This window comes from Lobosporangium transversale, assembly GCF_002105155.1.
Source record: "Lobosporangium transversale strain NRRL 3116 chromosome Unknown BCR41scaffold_21, whole genome shotgun sequence".
NCBI lineage: Eukaryota > Fungi > Mortierellomycota > Mortierellomycetes > Mortierellales > Mortierellaceae > Lobosporangium > Lobosporangium transversale.
The window spans coordinates 340,344-365,155 of record NW_019028999.1 but is presented as its reverse complement, the minus strand read 5'-3'; the positions used below and the strand labels follow the sequence as shown (position 1 = coordinate 365,155).

The 24,812-nt window shown below is 42.0% G+C and overlaps 10 protein-coding genes across 10 annotated transcripts; 6 read left to right on the top strand and 4 right to left on the bottom strand.

Annotated features, from left to right (window-relative positions):
• Positions 1–18: 18 nt before the first annotated feature.
• On the bottom strand, positions 19–1,695 carry BCR41DRAFT_354768 (hypothetical protein). Its single transcript, XM_022024387.1, has 2 exons — positions 819–1,695; positions 19–721 (listed from the first exon to the last, which is right to left on the bottom strand). The coding sequence occupies exons 1-2, from the start codon at positions 1,570–1,572 to the stop codon at positions 117–119; spliced, it is 1,359 nt and encodes a 452-aa protein (XP_021880852.1). The 5' UTR covers positions 1,573–1,695; the 3' UTR covers positions 19–116.
• A 494-nt stretch (positions 1,696–2,189) lies between these two features.
• BCR41DRAFT_354766 (hypothetical protein) lies at positions 2,190–3,609 on the bottom strand. The gene is made up of 3 exons (XM_022024386.1): positions 3,029–3,609; positions 2,608–2,935; positions 2,190–2,509 (listed from the first exon to the last, which is right to left on the bottom strand). The coding sequence occupies exons 1-3, from the start codon at positions 3,360–3,362 to the stop codon at positions 2,212–2,214; spliced, it is 960 nt and encodes a 319-aa protein (XP_021880851.1). The 5' UTR covers positions 3,363–3,609; the 3' UTR covers positions 2,190–2,211.
• Positions 3,610–4,616: 1,007 nt separating this feature from the next.
• BCR41DRAFT_371201 (hypothetical protein) lies at positions 4,617–8,855 on the top strand (the record flags this gene model as incomplete). The annotated part of the gene is made up of 6 exons (XM_022026581.1): positions 4,617–4,911; positions 4,998–5,229; positions 5,359–5,605; positions 5,716–5,993; positions 6,112–8,623; positions 8,826–8,855. The coding sequence occupies 6 exons, from the start codon at positions 4,617–4,619 to the stop codon at positions 8,853–8,855; spliced, it is 3,594 nt and encodes a 1,197-aa protein (XP_021880850.1).
• A 128-nt stretch (positions 8,856–8,983) lies between these two features.
• Positions 8,984–9,789, top strand: BCR41DRAFT_354763 (hypothetical protein). The gene has a single exon (XM_022024385.1). It carries the CDS (start codon positions 8,990–8,992, stop codon positions 9,641–9,643), a length of 654 nt encoding a protein of 217 aa, XP_021880849.1. The 5' UTR covers positions 8,984–8,989; the 3' UTR covers positions 9,644–9,789.
• Positions 9,790–10,474: 685 nt separating this feature from the next.
• BCR41DRAFT_354762 (hypothetical protein) lies at positions 10,475–12,195 on the top strand. The gene has a single exon (XM_022024384.1). The coding sequence runs from the start codon at positions 10,497–10,499 to the stop codon at positions 12,024–12,026; it is 1,530 nt and encodes a 509-aa protein (XP_021880848.1). The 5' UTR covers positions 10,475–10,496; the 3' UTR covers positions 12,027–12,195.
• On the bottom strand, positions 12,125–17,248 carry BCR41DRAFT_337264 (component of IIS longevity pathway SMK-1-domain-containing protein). Its single transcript, XM_022022065.1, has 12 exons — positions 16,735–17,248; positions 16,262–16,367; positions 16,082–16,163; positions 15,932–15,963; positions 15,662–15,831; positions 15,447–15,543; positions 15,246–15,323; positions 14,770–15,154; positions 14,261–14,673; positions 13,943–14,113; positions 13,678–13,847; positions 12,125–13,570 (listed from the first exon to the last, which is right to left on the bottom strand). The coding sequence occupies exons 1-12, from the start codon at positions 16,834–16,836 to the stop codon at positions 12,377–12,379; spliced, it is 3,000 nt and encodes a 999-aa protein (XP_021880847.1). The 5' UTR covers positions 16,837–17,248; the 3' UTR covers positions 12,125–12,376.
• A 258-nt stretch (positions 17,249–17,506) lies between these two features.
• On the top strand, positions 17,507–18,009 carry BCR41DRAFT_371197 (hypothetical protein; the record flags this gene model as incomplete). Its single annotated transcript, XM_022026580.1, has 2 exons — positions 17,507–17,713; positions 17,875–18,009. The coding sequence occupies 2 exons, from the start codon at positions 17,507–17,509 to the stop codon at positions 18,007–18,009; spliced, it is 342 nt and encodes a 113-aa protein (XP_021880846.1).
• A 1,134-nt stretch (positions 18,010–19,143) lies between these two features.
• On the top strand, positions 19,144–20,618 carry BCR41DRAFT_354757 (ubiquitin-conjugating enzyme/RWD-like protein). The gene is made up of 4 exons (XM_022024383.1): positions 19,144–19,408; positions 19,527–19,622; positions 19,966–20,054; positions 20,219–20,618. The coding sequence occupies exons 1-4, from the start codon at positions 19,318–19,320 to the stop codon at positions 20,477–20,479; spliced, it is 537 nt and encodes a 178-aa protein (XP_021880845.1). The 5' UTR covers positions 19,144–19,317; the 3' UTR covers positions 20,480–20,618.
• A 419-nt stretch (positions 20,619–21,037) lies between these two features.
• On the top strand, positions 21,038–22,490 carry BCR41DRAFT_323403 (NAD(P)-binding protein). The gene is made up of 3 exons (XM_022021515.1): positions 21,038–21,307; positions 21,473–21,551; positions 21,702–22,490. Exons 1-3 carry the CDS (start codon positions 21,232–21,234, stop codon positions 22,417–22,419), a joined length of 873 nt encoding a protein of 290 aa, XP_021880844.1. The 5' UTR covers positions 21,038–21,231; the 3' UTR covers positions 22,420–22,490.
• A 2-nt stretch (positions 22,491–22,492) lies between these two features.
• BCR41DRAFT_354753 (hypothetical protein) lies at positions 22,493–24,610 on the bottom strand. The gene is made up of 4 exons (XM_022024382.1): positions 24,105–24,610; positions 23,651–23,802; positions 23,193–23,414; positions 22,493–23,093 (listed from the first exon to the last, which is right to left on the bottom strand). Exons 1-4 carry the CDS (start codon positions 24,574–24,576, stop codon positions 22,581–22,583), a joined length of 1,359 nt encoding a protein of 452 aa, XP_021880843.1. The 5' UTR covers positions 24,577–24,610; the 3' UTR covers positions 22,493–22,580.
• Positions 24,611–24,812: the final 202 nt, after the last annotated feature.

The following is a 24,812-nucleotide window of genomic DNA, read 5'->3' as shown; positions in this document are numbered from 1 at the left end:
AAAAAAAAAAAACAGTTGCGCCGTTGAAATTATATTTCAAAAATAGTTTTGCCCGATACTAATGAGAGCTTGGAGCGTGATAAAATGGTAATATGGGATTATGAAGTGAGAATGGGCTAAGTAGAGGGGTACCAAGTTTGTTCCATTTTGGTATTCTTAAAGTATTCAACTGTTTCCCTAATGCCTTGGCCTACTGAGAACTTGGGAGCCCACCCTAAATGCCTTTGCGCCCGCCCGATATCAGGTCGTCGCCTCTGTGGATCATCCTCCGTTGGTGGTAGGCTCATGATTTCCACATTGGTATTGATCTCACCACGGATCATCTCTGCAAATTCACGAATGGTATATTCTTCAGGATTGCCAAGATTAACAGGCTCCTTGTAATTTTTGTTCATGAGCAGGATTAAACCATCAACTAGATCATGAATGTATTGGAAGGATCGTGTCTGTTGTCCATCACCATAGATTGTCAATTCGTCGCCCCTCAATGCCTGCATGATAAAGTTACTGACTACACGACCGTCGTTTTCATTCATTCTTGGCCCAAATGTGTTGAAGATTCGTGCTACTCGAACGTCGACATCGTCCTGATGCATGTACGAATACGTCAATGTTTCTGCGACACGTTTGCCCTCGTCATAGCACGCCCGAGGCCCTATCGGATTAACATGACCCCAATATGTCTCTTTTTGGGGATGCTCTTCTGGATCTCCATACACCTCTACAGTTAAGAAACAGACAGGTTGAGGGAGAAAAGAGTCAGTAACTTTTGATCAGTGATGAATTAACTAAGACTTTGGTTTGAAACACGGTAATACCAGATGTTGATGTCAAGAGGAAACGAGCTTTTGTGCGCTTAGCGAGCCCTAACATATTGATCGTGCCCATGACCGAGGTCTTGACTGTCTTGATGGGGTTATACTGATAGTGTGGTGGTGAGGCTGGACATGCAAGGTGATAGATCTGATCAACCTCAATCATGAATGGATCAACCACGTCGTGTCGAATGAGTTCGAAATGTGGGTGTCCCATCCAATGTTGAACATTTCGCTTGCTTCCAGTGAAAAAGTTGTCAAGTACAATGACTTCATGGCCCATGAGCATCAGCCGGTCAACAAGATGCGAGCCTACGAATCCAGCACCGCCGGTGACCAAAATTCGTTTCCGTTCATGGCTTGGTAATGCCTTGACAGCGGGAAAAGAAGGGGTGTGTGGGAACGATAGGGTGTTGTCTGCATTGAGCCTGTGATATCTGTTGGCTATATCAGGCAAATAGAGCTGTTGAAGTACGTGAAGAGGAATATCTGACCGGACAGATCTATCTCCAACAACGCTCACAAGCTGCGATCCTGAACTTGGGTCAGTTTGAGTTGAAGGTGAAGCTGCTGGTTCTTCTTCTGGATCTGATTCAGAGGCGCTTAAAGGAGGAGTATCAGCGCTGGTACTCACAGGTGTGTTTGGCTCGTATGATATACTTGAGGATTTATCTATTGCGAGTGATGAAGTGGTTGCATCAGTTAGGCGCTGTGTCTGTTGCTGGTCAAACTCGCCGGTGCATGTTAGTTGTTCCATTGTTTTTTCCGAAGATTTATGTCTGGAAAGTAATAGAGCAAAAATAAAAAAGAGGAAGTGATTAAAAAGAGAAAGAGAGGACAGAGTTTAAAAGAGTTGAGGAAAGAAAGAAAGAGAATTAAGGATAGAAAGCAAGCAATTGGAGAACTGGAAAAAAAAAAGCTGTCAATAGGCTGATAGACTGACACATGTTACAAAACATGACAGAAATAATAAAACCATGCTGTATTCGCAATTGGGCTTTTCTCTTTTTTTTTTTTTTTTTTTTTTTTGCCGTTGAAGAACAAGAAAGTATACAAAAACAACAACAACAGCAGCAACCATAACAACAGCAACAGCGCCAACAATAACAACAGCAACAACAGCAGCAACAACAGCAACACCAACAGCGGCAACAGCAATAAAGAGCAAGGATTTTTTCTTCTATGCGTGAGTTTTATGTCATAAAATAGGAACCTTAGAGAGAAGTGGAATAGATGTAATGACCCAAGCGATGGCAGGAATGTCATTCCGTTGGTACATGGAGCAAAGAATGCGTCGTTACTCTTGTAATACATTTTGTCACTGAAGTGTCCCAAAAAAAAAAAAAAAAAAAAAAAAAGTTTATGAAAACGAGCGTCTGTCTTGGTTCCTAAATATTTATTTACTCAATGCCGAAAATGACTCCTTCCCGGTGCCTAATTTGTCCAATTCAAATGCACTAAGCACCGAACTCTCAGATCGATCCCACCCCATTTTGCCTAGGACATCGCCTCCAACCTTCATCCCCAATTTAAGTGGCAGTTGCTTTAAAGCCTTGCCATCTTTGAACAAGATCAGCGTAGGTAAATCCAATGTTGTGGCTGCAAGATTGATCTTGAAGCGTTCTGCGATTTCATCACCCTCAGGAACCATATCCATATCGATCTTTGCAAAGTGAACATTCTTTCTTTCATATCTAAATGAGCATGAATATAAAAGAAGCGGTTACCCCTTTGCTTCCTATGAAACTATCCTTATCATAGAAAACATCAGTTAATAATATAAAAAGATTACTTGATAGAGCACCGCGCCAACACAGCTTCAAAATATCTGCAGGGTGAGCTCCATGTGGTGTTAAAGGCTATAATCCAGTAATGACTTGGATCCAATTCAGAGTCTTTGAGTTTTTGATCCTGCCCATATTCTTGAACAGTTGGCTCTTCCTCATCGTTATATGCAGGGACGCCCTCTTCATCTAGTTCTACAATTTTTGCTGTTGATTTCCCTATACCCTTTGACTTTGATAGAATAGGCCTTGTTAAGCGATCTAACTGGGATGCATCCAGCCAAATGATCTTTGAAGGACCTTGGTAAGGAGGTTGAGGTAGCACGGTGAAGATAGCTGGTTTTTCACAATAATTGAAATGAGAGTGTTAACTATTGAAATCAAAATACAGTCAATAGCCTTGCTTGAAACGATCAAACCCATAGTTACCGAGCCAAGACAAAAGGAAAAAGAAAACTCTCCACCATCCACTCCAGGAGATTCCCCAGAGTATAGCAGGGTCCTTGGCAATAGTCCAGAAGCCATAGAGTGAATATACTTTGATATAAAGGGCCATGACACTGACAAGCTCTTCAGCTGATTGTGACCCTTGCACTTTGATGAAAAATACGACCATCGCCGGCAGGAGGTAGCGAGAATAAGATGCGATGCTCAAGGTTGATAAGTACTCAGGATGATGAATAATCTGATAGACTGGATACGCTACCGCAAGGGCCACGTTCGCAACATAATGTGGATGTAAGAGGCGTCTTGCCAATGACATTGCGTTGAGATAGACTTTTTTTCTTTTTCTTTCCTTCTTTTCAGTTTTTGTAGTTTAAAAAACGCTTAGTTGCCCACAGCGGATGTGAAAAGAAATGAGCAATGAAAGATTGGTTTGCAATGCGAGCTCCTGAGATGCCTTTTGTCACCGAGCGTGTAAAAAAAGAGATCCATCGCATTTGCTGCACGATTACGGGGTGCTAATTTAAACTAGCAATCAACAATACACATCCTTAGTTCGCCATTTGGTGGCGCGTAATTTTTTTTTTTTTTTTTTTTTTTTTTTGATTTTGCTCTGGTTGCCATGGGAACAATTTGGTGTATTCAATGACAACAGCTTTGGTACATGCAAACTTCGTTCCTAATTTTTTTTTAAAAAGGGGGAACGTTACGATACCGGTCATTTGTGCTTTCCACAAGTCTTGCGCAGACAGCGAGGCTGCTGGTCATGAGTTGAATAATAGGGGCTTTTTTTTTTCTTTCTCTCTGGGGAAACTGCATCATCATCCATCATCATTCTCGTACAATCAGCAGGGGATTGTATTGTAAAATAGAACCAAGGGGTTGTAGCAACGTACCTGACCTGAAAAACTGCATTGTCTATGACGACGATGGCGACTTTTTTTTTTTTTTTTTTTTTTTTTTCACTCCTTTCTCCATTCCCTTCCTCTTCTCTTCCACTTTGTCAAGTATAGCGATCGAACATTGATTGATTCATATTACTCTCTTTCACTTTCCACACAAAAACCCTCACCGCTTTTTAGCCTTCACTTTTTACATGCCATCCCTCCTTCTGTCTCTTCCAGTTGCCACCTAAATAGCTCTAATTCTTGGTCTGCATCCGTGCTATCACTACGACCTTTTGATATCATCAATTACTTTACACATTCAGTCGAAATTACCCCTTGCCTGTCGTAGCACTGTTCCTGCATCTCACCACGATCAATTGCAACTCTTTTCACTCGACGCTATGTATTCAGCTGCTGTCGAGATAAACCGTACCCACCATCCGCGCTCTCCGGTCGATTCTTCTCCTCTTTCTTATAGTTCGTATGCACATCATGATGTAGCAGAAAGAGGACGGTCTCGATACCGGCATTTTGATCCTACCGAACAACGACAAGAAGATGATTACTATGACTCCCACCAACCCTCTACTACATCCATGGTCACTCAACGATATAACAAACAATATGAACAACCGCCTAATAAAACAAACATTCCAGCCGCGCCACCAAGCGCAGTACAACCCAAAATGCCTCCTATTCTACCACCACCTGGATCCGTCCCTGAGTCATCAGGAGGAGGCTCTGGGTTTGTGTCTGGCATAGAGGCAGCGGCAGCATCAGCACTAACCCTCGCCAACAGCATTGCATTCAGACCTACGACTACTCAGCCCGCAAAATGTAGTAAACTCAAGATTCGCATCTTTTTTGATTCCACCATCTTTCAGGCTGGAGGGAATCTATTTGGTCGCATGGAGATCACTGCAACTAGCTCACGGTCTTTGAAACTAGGTGAAATTGCTGTTGAATTGGCAGCCTATGAAGGTAATAGCAAGGAAAAAAGAAAATATATGATTATGTCTCCATAATATAAACTTATTAACTTTTTTTTTTTCTTGTCACGGATATAGAAATCACATCCAAAGATTTCACTGCAACCCAGTCCTTTCTCTCGTCGCGTCTTTGTTTTCAAGGCCCGAATATCCCACCCTCCAATGCGGTCCATGGTCCATGTGATGAAGACGGATTCTGGATGGCCAAGAAGGGTAAGACCACATTTCCGTTTGCATTTCAACTCCCTCTGGATTGTCCTAGTAGTCTGGTATTTGGTCAGACAGCCAGTCTTCGATATGTTGTCACAGGGTATGTTCAATAGAGATTAAATCAGGCAGCTTTGGGAACTAGAGGTGCCAACTTTAGAATTTTGTAAGCCCTTTTCTTTACTAATATTTATTTGCTTGTTGTAAAAAAAAAAAAAAAAAAAAAAAAAAGGCTAGTTCAGGTCTTCTATCATGGTAAAGATGAAACCATCATGAAAACGAAGGAGGCTTTCGTAGTAGAGGCGTGGGACGGATACAATCCAGATTATAAATTACCTGTTCAGGCAAGCAATTCAACAAAGCTGTTTTGGGGTGGCAGTGGATCACTTGTTCTCGAAGCGAAGCTATCGGAGAAACTACATAGTGCAGGAGGAAATTTGAATGTCGAGGTCAAGGTCAAGAACAATACGAGTCGTAAGGTGATTACTAATACTCGATCTATAGTTGCTTTTCATGGTCATATTTTCAAGTCTTTGAGGCAAAGCACTGATTTTTTTTTTTTTTTTTTTTTTTTAAAAACTGTATATAGGTTCAAGGCATCCGCCTAGGCGTCGCAAGGAGGCTGGAAATGGTCTCGAATAAAGCCAAAGCGCAACAAAATCCAGGACTTCAGATTGATACAGTGAGTGTCTCGGAAGTAATGGGGACACAGGAATTCAAATCATCTAGCTACCTGTTCGACACAGGTGAGGAACGTACAACGACCCTCAATATGATTGTCCCCGGGAATGCCCGGACAATTCGAGGAACAGCGCTGTTTGAAGTGACATGCTTTGTTGTGGTTTCCATGCTCCTAGGCGCATTCAGGTATTTATCAAAAGGCCATTTTTTTTTTCTTTTTTTTTCTTTTTTTTTCTTTTTTTTTGAATCGCTAAATATCTAAAAAAAAAAAATAAAAATAATACTCTTCATTGCTCCTTAATAGTGGCGAATTATCTGTAGAGATCCCAGTAAAAATCTGTCATCCTGCATCCTTAACGCCCGCACCTAAACCGAAGCTAGATGAAAATCATTTACCACATCACTATAATCTTGTAGATGAGGAGTTGGATTTGGACAACAATAAGCCGACTCGTTCCAGCAGAAGAGTAGGGTCCAATGACAGCTTGGCCTCGCCAACGGCTGGTGGTCGTCATGCTGGTAGTGGCACCGGACGCGAGTTGCCTTGGACTTCTGACGGAACCGAGAAACAGGATGGATATGCAGATAGTGGACGTATGGGTGAATGGAGTCAAGACGCGAGAGAGTTATCTCCCGCTAATTCTATCACATCCATCAAAAGTATCCTTTCTAGTCCAAAACAAAAACTAAGTAAGCTCGCGGACAAAATCCAGCGATCAACCAGTCCGTCATCAAGTAGTCATCTCCAACACGAACATCGGCAAGGATCTAAGCATATGGACGAACAGCAAGGACGCCGCCAGTTAGCTAAATCGCCACCATTGGGGCCTGCGATGCCGATTGCATATGTTCCAGCTGTGGAGCGTGTCCGTTACACACCATTTCAGCCTCCACCGACAACCAAAGCCAAAGAGTTCTTGAAAGCTGCTGCTCAGTATCAGCAAGAAATGGCTAAGAATGGTGCCCTATCGCGTTTTGAAGGAGATAACGTCGAATTTGATTTAGATGATAAAAAGATGGCGTCCGCTATTCATCAATGGATTACGAAGAAAGAGCTTGATGGGATGTACGGTCAAATGCCTGAAGCTCAACCAATTGCTCGATCCGTTTCGCCTATTCAAATCCCAGCTGCTTCTCCGAACAGGCGACGACCTGACGTAGATCCTATCAATACGCAAGTTGGGTCATTCACCTCTCAATATAGTCCTACAGGGGCATCTCCGCAGAGCTATGATAGTCCAACGGCGTTTGGCGCCAGCAGTCAATTCCCTCCGTCCCCAAAGGCCATGCCTTATACCAATCAAACAACTTCTCGATTCTTACACCACCCGCATCGTCAGCCCGCAGCACCACAGACAGAAGCGTTTGGCAGTGCACCTGAAGACTGTATTACCGACCCACCGCTATTTGCGAAACCGCTACCCTTGCCCTCCCCACCAGGGGCCGGGTCGTCTTTGCGAGCAGGAGCCACCATGGCTACAGCACGTGCGCGATCTCTCTCCCCTGTCCCTATTCCTCTTCAGACACCCGAAAGTTTAGCTCTTGCTCGAGAGGCGTTTGAACGCGTCAAGAAGATTGCTTCCCCCGTCCAGGATCATATGGTAGATACTGCAAGCCTTAGGAAAAGTGCACCCCAGCCAGAGCCAGTTGGCCCCCACACTACATCCTCTGTTGAATCAAATCCCAACACCAGAGTCCCTATCCTAGTTTCGGTCTCTTCAAGCCGCCCAAATAATCCGTCAGGCCTTTCACGGCTCTTGAGTAGAAGTGCAGAGTCGACTGATTTGCCAAAGGACCTGCAAGAGGGAGAAGCAACCAAGGACACTCCCTCCACGCAGCCAAAATCTAGTGCTGAGCTGCGACACATTCCGATGAGTAGACCATTACCTATTCCAGTTCTTAATTCACAACAACCAAACATTAAAGCTGGTTCCTCCTCACGTAATTTTGAGCCTAGGTTAAGCCTAGAATCTAAGATGCAGTCGGCTACGTCTACTTCGTATGGACAGTCAAAGCATTTGCAGCAGCCCCGGGGGCTATCAAAATCTCCACCGAGATTCGAGCCACCGACACGATCAGGCCATTTACCTCTCAAAGAGCACAGGAAACAAGATTCAATCAGCTTTGTTCGACAAAATGCCTATGTCCCAAAGCCAACGCCAGTGCCCAAAGCAAAACCACCTGCTCCCATTCAACACTCCATCACCTCTACCCAAACCGGTTCGACCACTGGGATCAATGCCCATAATGTGAAGAAGATTAACGAACGGAGCATGATACCAGGTGCAACTCAGAGTTCTAATAGTGGATTTGTTTATCCCAAGGCAGCTCGTAAGCCAGTTTCAGGGACCAAGCCTTCTGTTGCGGCGAAGCCTAAGGCCTTGAGTATTCCTTCGAACCATTTAAATCAAGAAACAGGAAAGTCACTTTCTCATGTGCCTATCTCAGTCGCGACTGCCATGATGAGTCCTGAGGATCATGCAAACGTCGATCAGCATCATCCTCAGAATCATCCAAATGAAGCAAGAGCAACAGATGATGGAGTTCACGAGCTTGAGCGACCATTAGCTCCTGCACCTTCTGTAAGAGCTCCTCAAGTAATTCCAGTCCTAGAGTCTGAAATAGCCACTGCTGCTTCTCCTAGGGATTTAACGAGTGCAATAGAGGAAGCAGATGAGGATAATAAGGATACCAATCAAATAGATCAACTTACGAGTGCAGAATCACAACAGCAAATGCACAATGACATCCGTGCTCAGGCCATTGCAGCCAAGTACAGCATCCGCGCAACTGGCGCACATACAGGCGGGTACATGGTAAATACGGGCAAACTCCGACAAGTCATCAATGATAATAATAACAATAGTAACAATAACAGTGGCCACTTGATCCATGCGCTGGCTGGAGGTGCACTGAATGCCGCTACGGCGGCGGCTTCAGGCTTTGGTTGGCTAAAGCTAAACTCTAGTAATACCAGCGATGGAAATTCTACATCTCCAATACAACCTTCATTACCAGCTGTGGATGACAGAGATGGCCAACCTATAGATCTAGAAAGTAACAGCAAGAAGTTTTCGCCTTTATCACATGGTAGCCATCAGCTTGTTGAGCAACAACACGACCTAACCATGAGGGATATTCACTTTCAAACAATTTATTCAATGGATGTTCAACAGCCCCCCATGCTTGATCTTCCAGCAGTACCAATATCAAGTATCATAGTGAGTACCACGCCCAATCTAGCCGAAACAAACCATAACGAATATGGACGGTCTAAGAGCCATCATCTAGTAAAGACAGCAAGCCCAGTTATTTTGACTACGCAACAAGCCCAAAGCCGTTCACAACCAGGGTCTAGATTTTTGGACGAGTCAACTCGTGCTGAACCTTTGCCAGCCATCTCCGTGCCACTTGCGGTTGAAGCTATTGCCATCGAGCCAATATCCGCGTCAGCGCCAGCAGCATCAGTGGCCGCTCCAAACTTTGATAAAACGCTACCTAAAATTCATGAATCGACATCTCGGTCTAGGATGATTGAGAGACCAGTAGATTATAAAAACAAGAAGGCCATTCCACCACTCAAGGCTAGTTCCAGCACCAGCAGTGATCAAAGCAATGGTTTTATTAATATATCACCATCTACGCAAGGGCCTGTATCTCCTATTAGTAACAAACCATTGCCAAGACTAGGTAATGATCCAAGCGCAGGTGAGACATCGATTAACAGAGGATTTGAGACTGGTCCTGCAGGCGTACGCGGAGCACCCAAAGCGATAAACCCTAAACTACAGGCGTACATCCAGAAATATAATTTAGCAGCGAGTGCACGACCATAAACATTTATGATCCAAAATTTGCCATTATATTTTTGAATTTATATTTAGTCCACAATGACATGTTGTTCCTTTTATACTTGCAAGTGCGGCGCATTTGCATTTTTGGTGGTACAGGAGACAGACAAAGGTAGACTCACGAAAAGCAGTAAACAGAGATTGATGAAAAAAGACACAACACATGCAATAAATAGACGGACACACAGACAAACGGCGGTTAAAAAAATCCTATTTTTGTAACTTTTATACGACGCCATGGATGACCTTTTCGACCCCCTTGACATCACAGGAAAAAAAGCAATGCAACATCTTTTTCATCTCCTATTGCTCCTATCCAAACGATTAGGTCCCCAGGATCATCGGGTGATTGGCTGATCGTGTTTCTTATTTGCACGCCTTTATAAAAATAGCTTTACTCCTTTTAGTGATGGGAAAAAAAAAAGAGTTTTTCCATGCCTTCAATGTCCTCGATGTCTTCGAGCGTGCATATTCATGTACTTACGGTATTGTGTAAAACGGACCCTGCTCCCGAGTTCAGCAACTAGGCGTCATAATTGTTTGAAAGCCCATTCTAATCAGTTTCCATCTCATCCATGTAAAATAAAAAAATAATTTATAATTAGTTAATTTATTGTCCCATTTTTCGTGGACTTTGTACCTCAATTGTTCACCCTCTCTCTGTGTCTCAGTTACCCTCCGTTAAAGCTTCTTTTTTCTTTTAAAGCTCTCCTTCCCTTCTTCCTTTTCTTCTCTCTATTTTTCTTCTCCACACCTTTTTCTTTCTCATACTAAATTCCTCGTCCCCATTTTTGTTTTTTTATATTCCTTCAATAGAAAAAAAAAAAAGGAATTTATAATGATTATGCATACACTTGGAAGCGCGACGCTGCTTCTGGCCATCAGTTCCATGGCACTGGCAGCTGCCCCTACTGCTCCCTCCGGTTCCTCACAACAGCTCGCCAAATGCTTAAAGTCATTGGGTAGTAAAGTCATTACCAGTGCAAACTCTGGAGCCTATGAGAAGGAACGCTATGCATTTGATTTGCGGTATACATTTGAACCCGAGGTCATTGTCAAGGCCTCCTCTGCAGCTGATGTTCAATTAGCGGTCAGGTGTGCTAAAGATGCCAATGTCGCTGTGGCACCTCGATCAGGTGGCCATTCCTTTGAGGGCTATTCCATCGGCGGCCAGGATGGATCCCTGGTCATAGACTTGGCTGGCCTGGGTACAGTCAAAGTGACAGGCTCTAAAGCCAAGGTCGGGGCTGGTGTCCGTCTTGGAAAGCTCTATCTCGAGTTATTTAAACAAGGAGGCTGGACCATCAATGCAGGAACATGCCCCAGTGTCGGCATTGGCGGACATGCTCTTGGTGGTGGATTTGGATTACTCTCTCGTAAATATGGTCTTTTGATTGACCGTATTGAAGAGATGGAGGTCGTTAACGCGGATGGTGAACTCCTGAAGGTCTCTGCTACCAGCCACCCAGATCTGTTCTATGCACTCCGTGGTGCTGGCGGTGGATCCTTTGGCGTTGTCACCTCCTTCACTATCAAACCTGTCAAGCCTGCTTCCAAGGTGACTTCCTTCACATATGAGTGGAATCTTTCAGACAACGATGATGTTCTCAAGGCCTATCTAGAATTCCAGAAGGGTAGCCGCGACGTCGGTGTCGAAATGAATGTCGCTCCCGACGGATTGATGATGTATGGAATATTCCAGGGGACTAAGAGCCAAGCTGCTGCTGCTATGAAGTCTTTCTTCAATGCTGCTCCCAAGCCTAGAGGCTCAGATGTCCGTGAGGAGCGACATATTGATGCTCAACTTCGTTTCGCCTTCATTTCCGGCCCTGATCCCAAGAACATTGAGGGCTTGGCTCTTCGACCTCCTTATTATCCTGGCGACTCTCGTTATACCAAAGGCAAGTCCCTGGTCTACCCTACAATGCTTAAGGCTTCTACTATTGCTTTGTTTGGCAAATGGGGTGCTATAAAACCAAAGGGCATGACTGCCAACTACCTCATTATCGACCTCTGGGGCGGTGCTGTCAAGGACACGTCTGCTTCCGCTACTTCCTTTATCCATCGCGATGCATACACTGTCGTCGAGTTCGTTGCTGAGTGGGATGCAAATCCCAAGGCCAAACCCGGCAAACCTGATTGCAAGCCTTGCCTGAAGTGGATGGATGACATGTATGAGGAGCTCTTAGCCGACTACAAAGAGAATTACTCTGAAACTGTGCGTGGATACCAGAACTACATCGACTTGGACATCCCTAACTGGTTAGAGGCCTACTACGGCTCTGCTGTCCCTCGCCTAAAACAGATCAAATCCACATACGACCCTTCTAACGTTTTCAGATTCCCACAGAGTATTCCTCTGGAGTAAATAGTATAAATATTTTTTTGTCTTCAACATTCTTATAGCCTTGCACATTTTTTTCAAAAGAAATACACGGGATGTTTTCCTTTTTCTTTTTTATGTAGATGTGTATTTAATAATAATAGTAGTGTACAAGATAGATCATAAATTTTTGCACTCCTTTTTTTTTCTTTTTTTTCCTTCGGAGGTACTTGAATGTTGCGCGGGTAATATGATTGAGAGAAGGGATGCATGAGAAAAAAAAAAATGGACAAAAAGATGAGTAAAGTTGGAGAGGATTAGAGTCATGACTGTCATTGAATGTTCTCGAAACGTACTGCGACAGTGCTGAAAGGTAACTGATGGCAGAAGCACCGCTATTCTGCATAACTGGTAGGGCTGTTTGATGTCTCTTCTGAGGTCGTGCTTTCACCTGCGTTAGAAATAGCGGCTATGTTTGGCTCTACCAATTTCGTTGTATCATCAGTTGAGGCTGAAATTGCGCCTTTTAAGTCACCTGATGATACTTGTGTTTCCCCGTTGAGGCTAAGACTCTCTTCTTCTTCTTCTTCTTTTCCTTTTTCTTCTTCGTCTGCTAACCGTTTGAAGTCCCTAGCCATGTCGCTTCTTAAATGAATTGCCGCTGCAGAAAGCATATCTGTCTTATCAATTGAGGCCGAGCCAGATTCACTATCGCTAGAATGACTTTCAGTATCGACAGAACTGGCTTTGACAAACGCAATTCCGGTACGCGTGGCAACTGGAGGCAATCCAGACGACAACGGTGATACCGATCTGGATTTAGGGCTAGAGGAGGATAATGGTGAAGGCGATCGCCCATTCCGTAGACTATTCAGCTTGAACTTAATGGGTGAATTTGATCCCTCAAGGGAAGTTCCTGGTGTATCATTGGTATTCGAAACGTCTCCCATCAGTTGATCCTGATGACTTCCTCCTGTCTGCTCAGAATCAAGCTTGATTTTTTTCTCTGGAGACTCTGTTGATGTGGGATCTGGAGGCGGCGATGCTGGAGAGGTGGGCTTTCTCAAGCTTCGATTAAATGCCCACTCTTCTTCATTGTCATCATCGTCTAGATAATCTACGAGTTTCCTCCGCATCAGAGTAGGTGGCGGTGGCGGCGAAGTTTGAGAAGCAAGGACAGGTTCTGTACCTTTATCTACCTCATTTCCAGATAAATCATGTCCTTCATGTTCTTCTCCCGAATCATCATCAGAAGACTCTTTAACTCTCCTCCTAAGGTCAGACGTTGGTGGATCGTCCTCTTGCTTGCTTTCGTTTGGTACTTCGTCTTCATCATCAGAGTTGTTGAAATACGCTTCTTCATCATCGTCCATTGTTGATGATGACCAGGCTTTCTGTCCCAGCCCTACTCGTTTAGTGGCACTTGCTTCACTCGCGACTGCATCTGCAGCTTCGGCGTCAGCCACTGAGGTATCCTGCTGTTGTTCATATCTCCTAATCAATGCCTTGAAAGTATTAACATACTCGATATCTTTGAATTTGTCACCATAAAGAGGTACAATGTGCGATATTAACGACTTGATATTTTCCTAATGATGCAGCAAATAACAAAGAAAAAGAAGTCAATCCCTCCTCCTCATAATCTTTAGTAAGTATGCCTGACTATACCATGTAAATTATTGATAGTTTGACGTACATTGCGAATATAATCAAAAAACTCGATGCAAGCGGAATTCAACAGGTTGTTTTTGTTATTAGTTGAGAGAAGCATGTCCACGATATACTGGATGATGTTTTGTTTGATCAGATAGCGGTGATAAAAGTCGTCATTCATGCCGATGCATGTCCTGAAAAACCGAAGTGCAGCTATTTACGTACAATATAGTAGTACACATAATTAAGATGAGGACGGATAGCATAGGAGTCAATAGAAGATGATATAAATCAACTTATCAACTTACACAACCGCAAGTGTTGGTCACGATTTTTCAACAGAACACAGACTTTGCTAACAACGCCGCTTGAAAGGACATAATACTTGCTCCTAAAGGTATGGTTTCGAACAATGAACGACAGGATCTGACAAATGTTTTCACAGACAGTTGCTGTTGAGCGTGAAAACACTGTGGCATCTATTAGCAAAAAAAAAAAAAAAAAAAAAAAAAGGAAAAAGGAAAAAAAGGGAAGAGTTAGATAGAGCGTTATAAAGAATCGAGTGAATCAAATGAAATCGTCGAATGGACCACAGATGTAGATGGTTAATAAGCAAATAGCATAACCGTACTTGCCTTCAGAAAGTTCCAATAATGGCGATACAAATTTTCCGATATAGGGGCCATAAAATAATTCGAGAAACTTGTCTGAATCCGGATCCAGATTAGGCGTCGGGTCTAAAGTCGCTGTAATACCATTGTCTCCTTGACTTGTATTAGTGTCTAACAAGAGGCGAATAGTCTCTGAGTACTGTAGCTTGATGCCCATGTCTTCTTCTCCGAGAAACTGATCCAAAATGATGTCCATAAGCTGCTTTGAGGACTTCTCCTCAGCTTGTCTCACGATATGTGCCCTAATCAGATTTGGATCGTACTCCATTGCAAACATAAATATCTCTGTCCCTGCCATCTTGATTTTTGGATCTGTGTCTGATAGAGCAGCCTCAAATAGGTTGAATAGTCCAGTTTGACTAAGAGTCCTGTTTAAATTAGAAGACATTGTATTCTGTCAGAAAATGTTCATTATATATATCATTTGTCACATACCCACCGTCTAGAGGGTGTATATCGCATACCGATAAAGTCCAGCGCGTGTTGGAAGTTGGGTAGTCTTGGCGATAGAGCAGACTTGTTGTACAAATAAGATCACATCTCTTTTCCGCTCCAGTGGTTCCGAGTCATTCTCCAAAATACCAAAGAGCTCCTTCAAAAATGCCCGATCCTGATGAATATAAGTGACAATATCGATATTATGAAAGAAAATTAAAGAGCCCAGGATCGAAGACAAGTGCTCGTCTGCAAAGCGCGCCAATACAGTGTCCCTTAGGAAATGCAACCGATAGGCCTGATGGATCTTTTGCTCCACTTCTGGGTCATTAATAGGCACAATTTGCTTATACTTTGACCGCTTAGTGAGAAATTCCCTATATTCTTGCTTTTGGTCACCAAGCTCTGGATCGTCTACAAAAAGGAATGTGGCGAAAGCATAATTGGTAAGTTTCTTTCAAGAAAAAGACGCCATAAATTCAGAAAATCCGGATAACTCTCTTACATTCCAGCATTCCCAAGCAGCCAATAATGATTTCATCCTTGAGAATATATTGGATAATAGCAATGTCGTTCAGCATGACTATTATTGATGATCAGGAAGAGATATGAATATGGTGATAATAATGAGTAAATTGTCAATTTTTCTAACATTATTTGCCTGTAAGATCTCCAGTTAATCAAAACAACATCATATGTCACTCACTGATCCCAAGCATAATGCCGTGCAACAGATGTAAGTCTGAACGACTCTCCAAATCCTCACAGGTCTCTAGGATCGGGAAGAGCTTGTCTATATAATTCTATTATATGAGAGAGACGATGATGAAACGTTAGTGAGAATCTCTAAAGCCCTTTTATTCCTTATTTCGCATCGATTTATGGGAGGCACTCCCTTGTTTTCTAATGACGATCACATACATCGATGATAATATAGCCAGCCAACTTTTCTTTTTCGTTGATTCCATTCTGAGCTTCTTTGATGAGGATTTCAATCTCTGCAAGGTTGGAAATATCAGGATCGGGAAGCGTAATAAAATCACCGCTGCCGGCGCCATTTGCATCTGAAGGGTCCGAAAAAAGGTCCTCGGCTATGTGAGAGAAGAGATAATCCAGAGTTAATATATCGATCCGTAATGACTTTTGGAATAAAGAAACTGCAGTGTAGCCCTCATATTACCACCACCATACCATAATGCTGCTGAACCTCGTTGATATTATCCCTATGTAACACCGCAAAAAAACGATTAATATAAGTTAATTAATGATTATGTCAATGCGTAACAATGAGCTTAGTTCTTGTCTCAGTCTAAGCCGAAATAGCCCCTTGAATTGCGTTACCATATCTCGCCACAGCCTTCTGCTTCCTGAAAGCTGAGTGCCAAGTCCTCTCCATCATCCTCAGACCATACAATCAAGGTTTCTATCGAGCAATGGGTATCACCATGTTAGAGGGAATAAAATAAGTTTCCACAAAGCAGACTTAACTATGTTATAAGGATCATTTCGTAACCATCATACCTTGTTGCCGCTGGTATAGATCCTCGCCGACTCTTATCCGTGTCCTCAACAAGATTTTATCCTCCTCATCCTCGGAATGAACAATTAGGGTGCCTTCAGATTTGTCCTAATAAAAGGTGTTGACCGGGAGAGTATCCCTATTGTGTCAGTATTTCATATGGTTCCAATAGGGAAACGACATGCAGCCCATGAGCCCCAACCCTCAAGACATTCTTGCTGTCTCTGCGAGCGTGAGAGTGCACTTGCTTATTTAGGTTTTTGGCTTTATGATCAATTTAGATACATGTTCACACATGTCGCTGACAAAGCAATTTTTCTTTTTTTGAAACTTTCAGAGTCACACAAGGTCAGATGACGAGTTGGTGTCGGCACCCTAATGGTCCTCCATGGCACCCTGCTTATGATGACATTCAATCACTTTCACGGACGATGCAATTCCTTTGTGTGCCTGATTTGATTACATAGTTCCTTACCAAGTTGAACTCGCATGAACAATGACCCGTGCCTTGATCGATCCATTGGTTCCCAGTGCTGAGCTTGTACACTTTTACACGCATCTTTGCATTTGATTCCATGATGCTTTAAGCCCACCTAGATTAAATCTAGTGTCGTGGAGAGAGGCTGAAGGGGGCGAGGGGCAGGAGTGAAGCAGTGCTGTAGGGGCAAAGAGAGGATCTTGATGGAAAGAAAGAGTGTGTGAGACAGTGAGAGAGTGAGAAAGATTTTAAAGAACAGTCGGAATGGCTCCCTCCTGCAACTGGCAAAGAGTTTCGAATGGCAGATGCGATTGCGTCCAAGGTAGATCCGGTTGAAGAAGGATGTGATCAGAGAAGGGATGAGCCCCGATCCAAAGAAATATAATATGTAATATGAAGAGTGAAAGGGTATGTATGAGGTCAAACTTTGTAATAAAACACGTTCACGCGACAGCCCCATATAGTTGGATGGATCATAAATGAGCAAAGGGTGTGTTGCGTTGGGTTTTTCTTTACTGACCTGTAATGTAAAATACCAGAGAAAGCGATGCGCAGCACTGAAAAAAAAAAAAACCTTTATGGAAGTAATAATCGTAATACAAAAATCAATGGGTATCAACGCCAGTTTACTGTTCACATTATATATACCATTGTTAATTCACAGCTAATAGCACGTGATCATTGTTTCTGTTTTTTTTGTAAAAGCATCATTTTTTTTTTTTTATTTTTTTTTTTTTCATCTATCATTAAACAACAAACCCTTCTGAGAATGACTGCCAAACAGCCCACACCACAGGAACCATCAAGTCGTGTATCTGGGAAGGAATGGAAGTTGGCAAAGGCCCCTACTCGTCGTTCACAGATGCCCAAGGCCTTGAAACAAGCATATACAGAGCGCATGGCCAAAACTAAACAACATGACATTGTTAGAAATCTTGCAAAATCATTGACTCAGGAGAAGATTGATGAGAAGCGAGTAAGTTGAAAAAAAAAAAAAAAAAAAACATTCCCTTTTATTGTATCAGGATGGTTGCAACAAGTAATCTTTGTATTAGAATATATGGTAATGTTTTAACTAATGCTCCTAACATCACCTTATCATCTATGATCTATCTTATTTGATACACTTTTTGATAGCGCAAGAGAGAGATTACTGAAGAAAGGAAGAAGATTCAGGAAGAGAAGGAGAGAGTTGCCAATCTTGCCGCCAAGATGTCCGCCAACAAGCTCAAGAGACTCAAAAAGAAGGCTGGGAACCTCAAGGGACGCTAGTTTGGATCACTAATCACTCGGCACTGTAGTCCCATCGATTTTTATAATTTTCTTTATTTACCGTCCTCATCTTTGTTCTGCTCTATTTCTGTAATATATATCTCTTATGCATTTGTTAGCTCCTTATCAATCTAAGCATCTCGCTCTTATCATACACATAGACATTATATATTAATCAATATTTCTTCTATGTTCCTTCACTTAACGATATTAAACGAAAGCGTCTTTTTTTTTTTCATTGTCTCTTCAGTTTATATCTCAACATTTCGTCCAGTCAATGTTTTGTCGACTTGTATCTCTCTACCTTCGCCCCTATCATATATATTTTTGTGCTTGAAAAAGAGTTGATCTGGTCTACGAAGAATTCAGCCCGTCTAGGTGATGCTGTGTACTAGCTCGTGTGTCGTACACTATATTTTATAATCAGATGTTCAGCGTGCATGTTGCCACATAGATCTCTTAGAATGCAAATTTCCGTTAGTAAGGACCTTATCCTGGTTAACAAGCTCGGTCATAATCGTTAGTAGCAGAAAAGAGATCAAGTCTTGCTTATACGGAGCATTCTTTCATTTCATAGCTTTGGTGCTTCGCCCAAATCAGGCCAAGAAAAAAAGGAAAAAAACCCCTCCTTGCTGTTCAATTAACCCGTGGATAGATAGCAGTTTTAGTGAATTCGAATTATGGAAGGTTCATAATTCAGTAAAAACACAAAACCCCATGAAGATTTGGTGTAGTGCTTTGAGCAAGCTTGCAAAAACCGTGGTCAATGTAATGCATGAGGGTAAGCTGTGAGTTTGTGTATTTTACAAAATTGTTCAACACGTAGATAGCCTCCCACATACCCTTGTCAGCCCTTGTCCTTTGTATACGTTAATAGCACTCATTCTATTTCCTTAACATCGTACCGCTTAATGGTGCTTTCTTAAGTTCTAATATCTTTCTTTCTTTTTTTTTGTCAGCAAAGATTTGTAATCACTAAAATCACTCTGGTGACTAAAAAAAAAAAGTGACTAGTCGATCTTGTATTTCTGGGATCTGTGCAATTGAAGGATGCTTCTTGAAGATTAGAAATGGTGTGACAGAATTGAATGCCGCAGAACATGAAATGTAATTCTTTTTTTTTTTTTTTTTTTTTTTTTTGTTTCCACTCCATTCGCTCTTCACATACTTCGCCTTTTTCATCAACACATTCCTCAGCTCATCAACCATCGACTCTTTGACATTTACCATAAATCTGCATCTCACCTCATCCTCCTTTTAGAGACTTTAATATCCATATATATTTTTTTCGGCAAGCGACTTTTCACAATGATTAAAATCTGGACCATGAAGAAAGAGAATGCCGGGGTTGATAAGAAGAAGCAAAAAGTCACTGCCGGTCAGATTCGTGTGCAGAAAGGTCCGGTTGATCACTACCATACAGCCCAAAGAACTTTTTATTTTCGTGCTGGAGAGTGTTGACTATTATTATTGAAGGTACTAACCTATTTATTATATCAAAAACTTCTTCGTAACAGATTTGAGTGAACTGGACCTACCAAAGACAATGAAGATGACATTCCCAGTTCCTGATGATTTGCTTAACTTTGAACTTGAAATTTCTCCTGATGAAGGTGAGGACAAACGTGCAGGACATGAGGAAAAAAAAAAAAAAAAAAAAAAAAAAAAAAACTCATTCAAGCATATAAGTGATTCAACTGCAAAATAACAACAACAAAAAAGATTTCTGGAAACCATGGCAGTGTAATGAGACTGATGTGTAATCAGCAAACCGCTCAAAAAAAAAAAGAAAGACTTTTGGAACGGGTACATTCCTTTTTCCTAGCATAAACAATTTCTTTGCTGGAAAGAACATTGATATTAGCAGCCCTTCAATTTCACAAAAATAGCTTGCGTGGAGTAACAATTCATTGAATCAATACTTACACCCTATTATCACTGTCCTATGGCATTTAGGTTTTTACGCTGGAGGAACTTTCAAGTTTTCATTCTCTGTTAACGGAAACTATCCTCATGATGCACCCAGTGTCAAGTGTTTGCAAAAGGTATTGGATGCAATCCAATCCAAAGGGAGAGTGATGACTTTATTTGTTATTCAGTGTCAAGCATCACGAGGCTTCGATTTGCCACCAAATAGCTTCTAACAAATTTGATTGGATTTGGAAAATTTCACGTTTTATCCACGCATTTGAAACAAAAACTTGCTTAGATCTACCATCCCAACATTCAGGCGGACGGCAAGATCTGTTTAAATATTCTTCGTGAGGATTGGAAACCTGTCTTGACGCTAAATTCTGTAATGGTTGGATTGCAATATCTTCTTCTGGAACCTAATGCTGATGATCCGCTTAATAAGGAGGCAGCAGAAGACTTGCGAACGAACCGTCGTAACTTTGAAACCAATGTCGCCAAGAGTATTCGTGGAGGTTCTGTCAACGGTATTCAATATGACAATGTCATGACGCATTAAAAAAAAAAATAACCACGATGTCAGGATAATTAAGAGCAACAAAGCAAGGCGATCTCTTTAATGTCAGGATATTCACATCTGAATAAAACCATATTCGTCTATTTTGCTTCGATTTGTCCAAGGAGAAGAAAAGCTGTTAAACAAAAAAAAAAAAAAAAAAATAAGAAAAAAAAAGTCTCGTTAAAGACCATACACAAACCCTTCTTATGTAGTCTACAAATAAATTGATCGATAACCAAATGTGAAAGTGTATTATTATTTCATTTTCAACTTCTCCTTAGTAATCTCCATGTAAAGCTTGGGTGAGGATGATGAAACAAAAGAGAGACTGCCTATACTCAATCACTCATGGGCTATGTAGTATAATGAGAGGCCTTCGATCCATTGATAATATTTTTTATTTATTTTTAGACCTTCTTTGTCTTAACAAAGCGAATAGACCTCTCGGTTACATTTTACCCAGATTGGCTATAAAGAATGAGGTTCAAGGTATGCCCGAGTGCAAAAAAAGCTTAAATATGCTCAACAGACCTGAAGCGATCAAAAGCAAAAAATACCCTCGTTCCTCGCCTCGGCATAATTTTTCCATTGCGATCGAAAATGCTATCCATTTAAGTATATTCGGCCCATGATCTTTTACACTATTTCTTCTTTATCCTGCTATTATTCACCTCTCCACCGCTCTCACTTTCTCTTCACTCTTCGCTTTCACCTTTACAAAGTCTTTTTCTACCCAACTAAACTACTACATTATGCCTAATCCAGTTGTTCCCACCAACTCCATTTTCAAGGAGGATATCCTTAAAGGCAAAGTTGCCTTTGTTACAGGTACATTTTTTTTTCTTCATCTCCATGCAAATGAACATTGTCATGTCAGCCAATGCAGGAGAGAGTTGATCTGTTAATGCTATACTCAACCACGCTGCCTTATACTTACCTTTTTTTTTTTTTTGTACAATACTAAAAAAAAATAACAAAAAAAAAAAAAAAAAGGTGGCGGATCCGGTATCTGCAAGGGCATGGCGGAGGCATTGGCCCGTCATGGTGCCAAGGTCACTATTGTCAGCAGAACGTAAGCAGTTTTTTTTTTTTTTTTTTTTTTCCCTCCTGATCGATGTTTTCTCCTTTTGTCAGCCGAAGGAAAAGGGACGAGGATCACCACCTTTTTTTTCTTTGAGAATACTGAGTTTCAATTTCTTTTAAAAAAAAAAAAAAAAAAAAGCTTGTCAAAGTTAGAGGCTGCAGCCAAGGAGATGCGCGCTTCAACTGGTGGAGAGATTTTTGCTGTGGCCGCTGATGTCCGTGATCCTAAACAAGTACAAGAAGCTGTGGAGAAGCATATTGCGCATTATGGTCGTCTCGACATCCTCGTCAATGGTGCAGCTGGAAACTTCTTGTCACTCTCTCAACATCTATCCTTCAATGCCTTCCGATCCGTGATTGAGATTGATCTGATCGGAACCTTCAATACCACAAAGTGCTGTTTCCCTTACTTGAAGGAATCCAAGGGTTCTATCATTAATGTCTCCGCCACATTAGCCTATAACGGTCAGGTCTTCCAAGCACATGCCTGTGCTGCCAAAGCTGGTGTTGATGCTCTTTCCCTTGTCTGGGCCAACGAGTGGGGCCCTCTTGGTATCCGTTCCAACTGCATTGCCCCCGGTCCAATTGCCAACACAGTTGGAATGTCCAAATTATCTCCCGGAGAGGCCGATGGGGTTCGTGTTCCCATTGGGCGTCTAGGCGAAGTCCGTGACATTGAACATGCCACTTTGTATCTTGCCTCCGAGGCTGGTGCCTTCGTTACTGGACAGGTCTTGATCGTCGATGGCGGAAACTGGTTGCAGCCCAGCATGGCCAACGGATACCCAGAGGTATGTGCTCAGGAACTCAACATGCGCGCCATCATGGAGCCTGACAACCCTAAGTCTAAGCTGTAAAAAAAAGTTGTAAAATACAATATTAATAAAAGTACATAAAATGTGCATTCACATGTAGTTTTAATTTTGAGATCAATCTTTTGAAGGGGGTTTATTGTTTTTTTATAATGCATAGCAACAAAAAGACTATCTATGCGTTTGTGAATGAGAAACTATTGCATCTACTCATTATCAGAAAGACCAGATGAAGGACTGGCAGCAGGGCTAGCACCATCATCATCATCATCATCATCATCATCATCATCATCATCATCATCATCATCATCATCATCATCATCATCATCATCATGGCGCCACCGTGATCCTTGGAGTCTACTATACTCCTCCGAATCCGAGACTTCTTTCGAGTCTGGCGTGGCCACTCGTGAGTATTCGCCCTCATCCGAGCTCACCACATTGGATCCATCACTACTAGCTATCGCAGTACCACTTGCGATCATCCTTGAACTACCACCTTTACGGCGTCGGTTGAAAATCTTGTTCACCACCGAATCTGCACCAAAGGTATCTCGCACAAACTTGTCGGATTTGTCTTCCCACACACTGAGAACCTGCCGTAAATCATTTCGCAAGACTGCAATCTCGTTTTTAAGTTCATCGCGGGTTCCATGCCAGTTCTGACGAATAGACGCTCCGATATCTTGGGCTGATTTTTTCAGCTTAACCTCTTGTTCCTACGATATTAATAAAAAGTTTAGACTACAGAAATATCTTTTTTTTTTTTTTTTTTTTTTTAATTAGTAAGTTCACAACAAAATGATTGGGTCATTCACCTTGAAAAATCCAATACCCAGCTCCTTAGCAGTAACTCCACGCTCAAGATTGCGTCGCAAGTACTGATCATAATCTTTCACAATGCGGGTAATCAAATCTGATGTCGACACGCCTTCAGTTCGTTGTGTGGGCAAAAAGTGGCCATTCTTTTTAACAAACGCATAGACATCATGACTGTCCACAGACTGGTATGGGATATCGTCGTGCGCTACATAATCAATCTGTTGAATGGACGGGTTTAGATTCATTAGCTTATGCATGTATGATGAAGTATCTCCCCGCACTTTGTCCTCCCTCTGCCTAAGAAGCACGCGCGATAAACAAATACATCGTCATTGTTCTGCTGCAAAAAGCTTCTCGTTCCTACCAATCAATCCTCATCATGCTCCATTTTCTCATGATAATATCTTTGTTTTTAATCTAGACCTTGGTTATTTTTATGAAATCTTGCGCTTACCTTATGTTTGTCCAAAAACGCCTGGTCCACAACCCAAGGTGCAGCCTCGATCACCTCATCAACCCATTTGCAATGACGAACACTCTCATAGCGCTCCTTGTCTGTCATTACGGTCTTGCCTTTGCGACGATGGGTTTCCACATCATCGCAGACTAATTTTTTTTTTTTTTTGTAAAACGAACATTTGAACATAATAAAGTTTCAATGTCAAAAGTAAGCGATAGACAACAGCAGCAATGATTCATTTTAACTTCCTCTCCTTTATCGCGTGTTTTGATTAAAGATTTGAGAACAATGTCATTGGAAGTTTGAAGTGTATCCTGTTGTCTGATTCTCCCCTCCAATGAGGAAGTGCGATCAAAAAAAGATGACAACACGACAATTATGACACAATGAATATGATCTCCATGAACAACCTATTACTCTGTCCTCTCTCCCGTTTTTGGTTTCTTACCTCCAACAAGCAAGTAAACATCTGGGAAAGCTTTCTTGGCTTGCTCCAGTGCCTTGGCATGTCCAAAATGAAATAAATCATAGATTCCATCACAATAGATACGAACAGGGCGGCCGACAGGTGGAGGATTGATCGGATAACTGTATGCAGATGGTGGTGCTGGGGTACCACTGAGGTGATCATCGCCACTCTTGTTGATGTCACTCTCAGCACTATTGATTGTGATGTCGTTTCCATCTAGAGCTTGTGAGTGCTTTTTAACAACGTTGTCCTCTTGAGTGCCGTCATCAACAGGTTCATCATGATGTTTGTGTAAACTTCTAGCAGAGTTATTGTGCGACGTGCGAGCTTGCTTAGAAGCAACAGCTCTAGATGGTGATGAAGACGAGGAAGACGAAGATGATGATAATAGTGTGGACGCAGCAGCGTCAGACGAGGCTTTGTTTGAGGCGCGTTTACGCTTGGAAGACATGTCGTTTTGAGTAGAATGCAATGAAACGGAAATGAGAAGAAGAATGAAGAGACAAAAAATAAAAAAATCAAAGTGCTTTAAGCTATGCCTTGAAAGAACGCAGGCACCAAAGAGGCCCATGTATTCAAACCAAAGATTAACAAATTAACATGGGGCGCTGAGCACTGAGCACGGATGACAGCGGTGATGATAATGATGATAGTGTTGTTGCCACTAAAAAGGAAAAACAAAGCGGT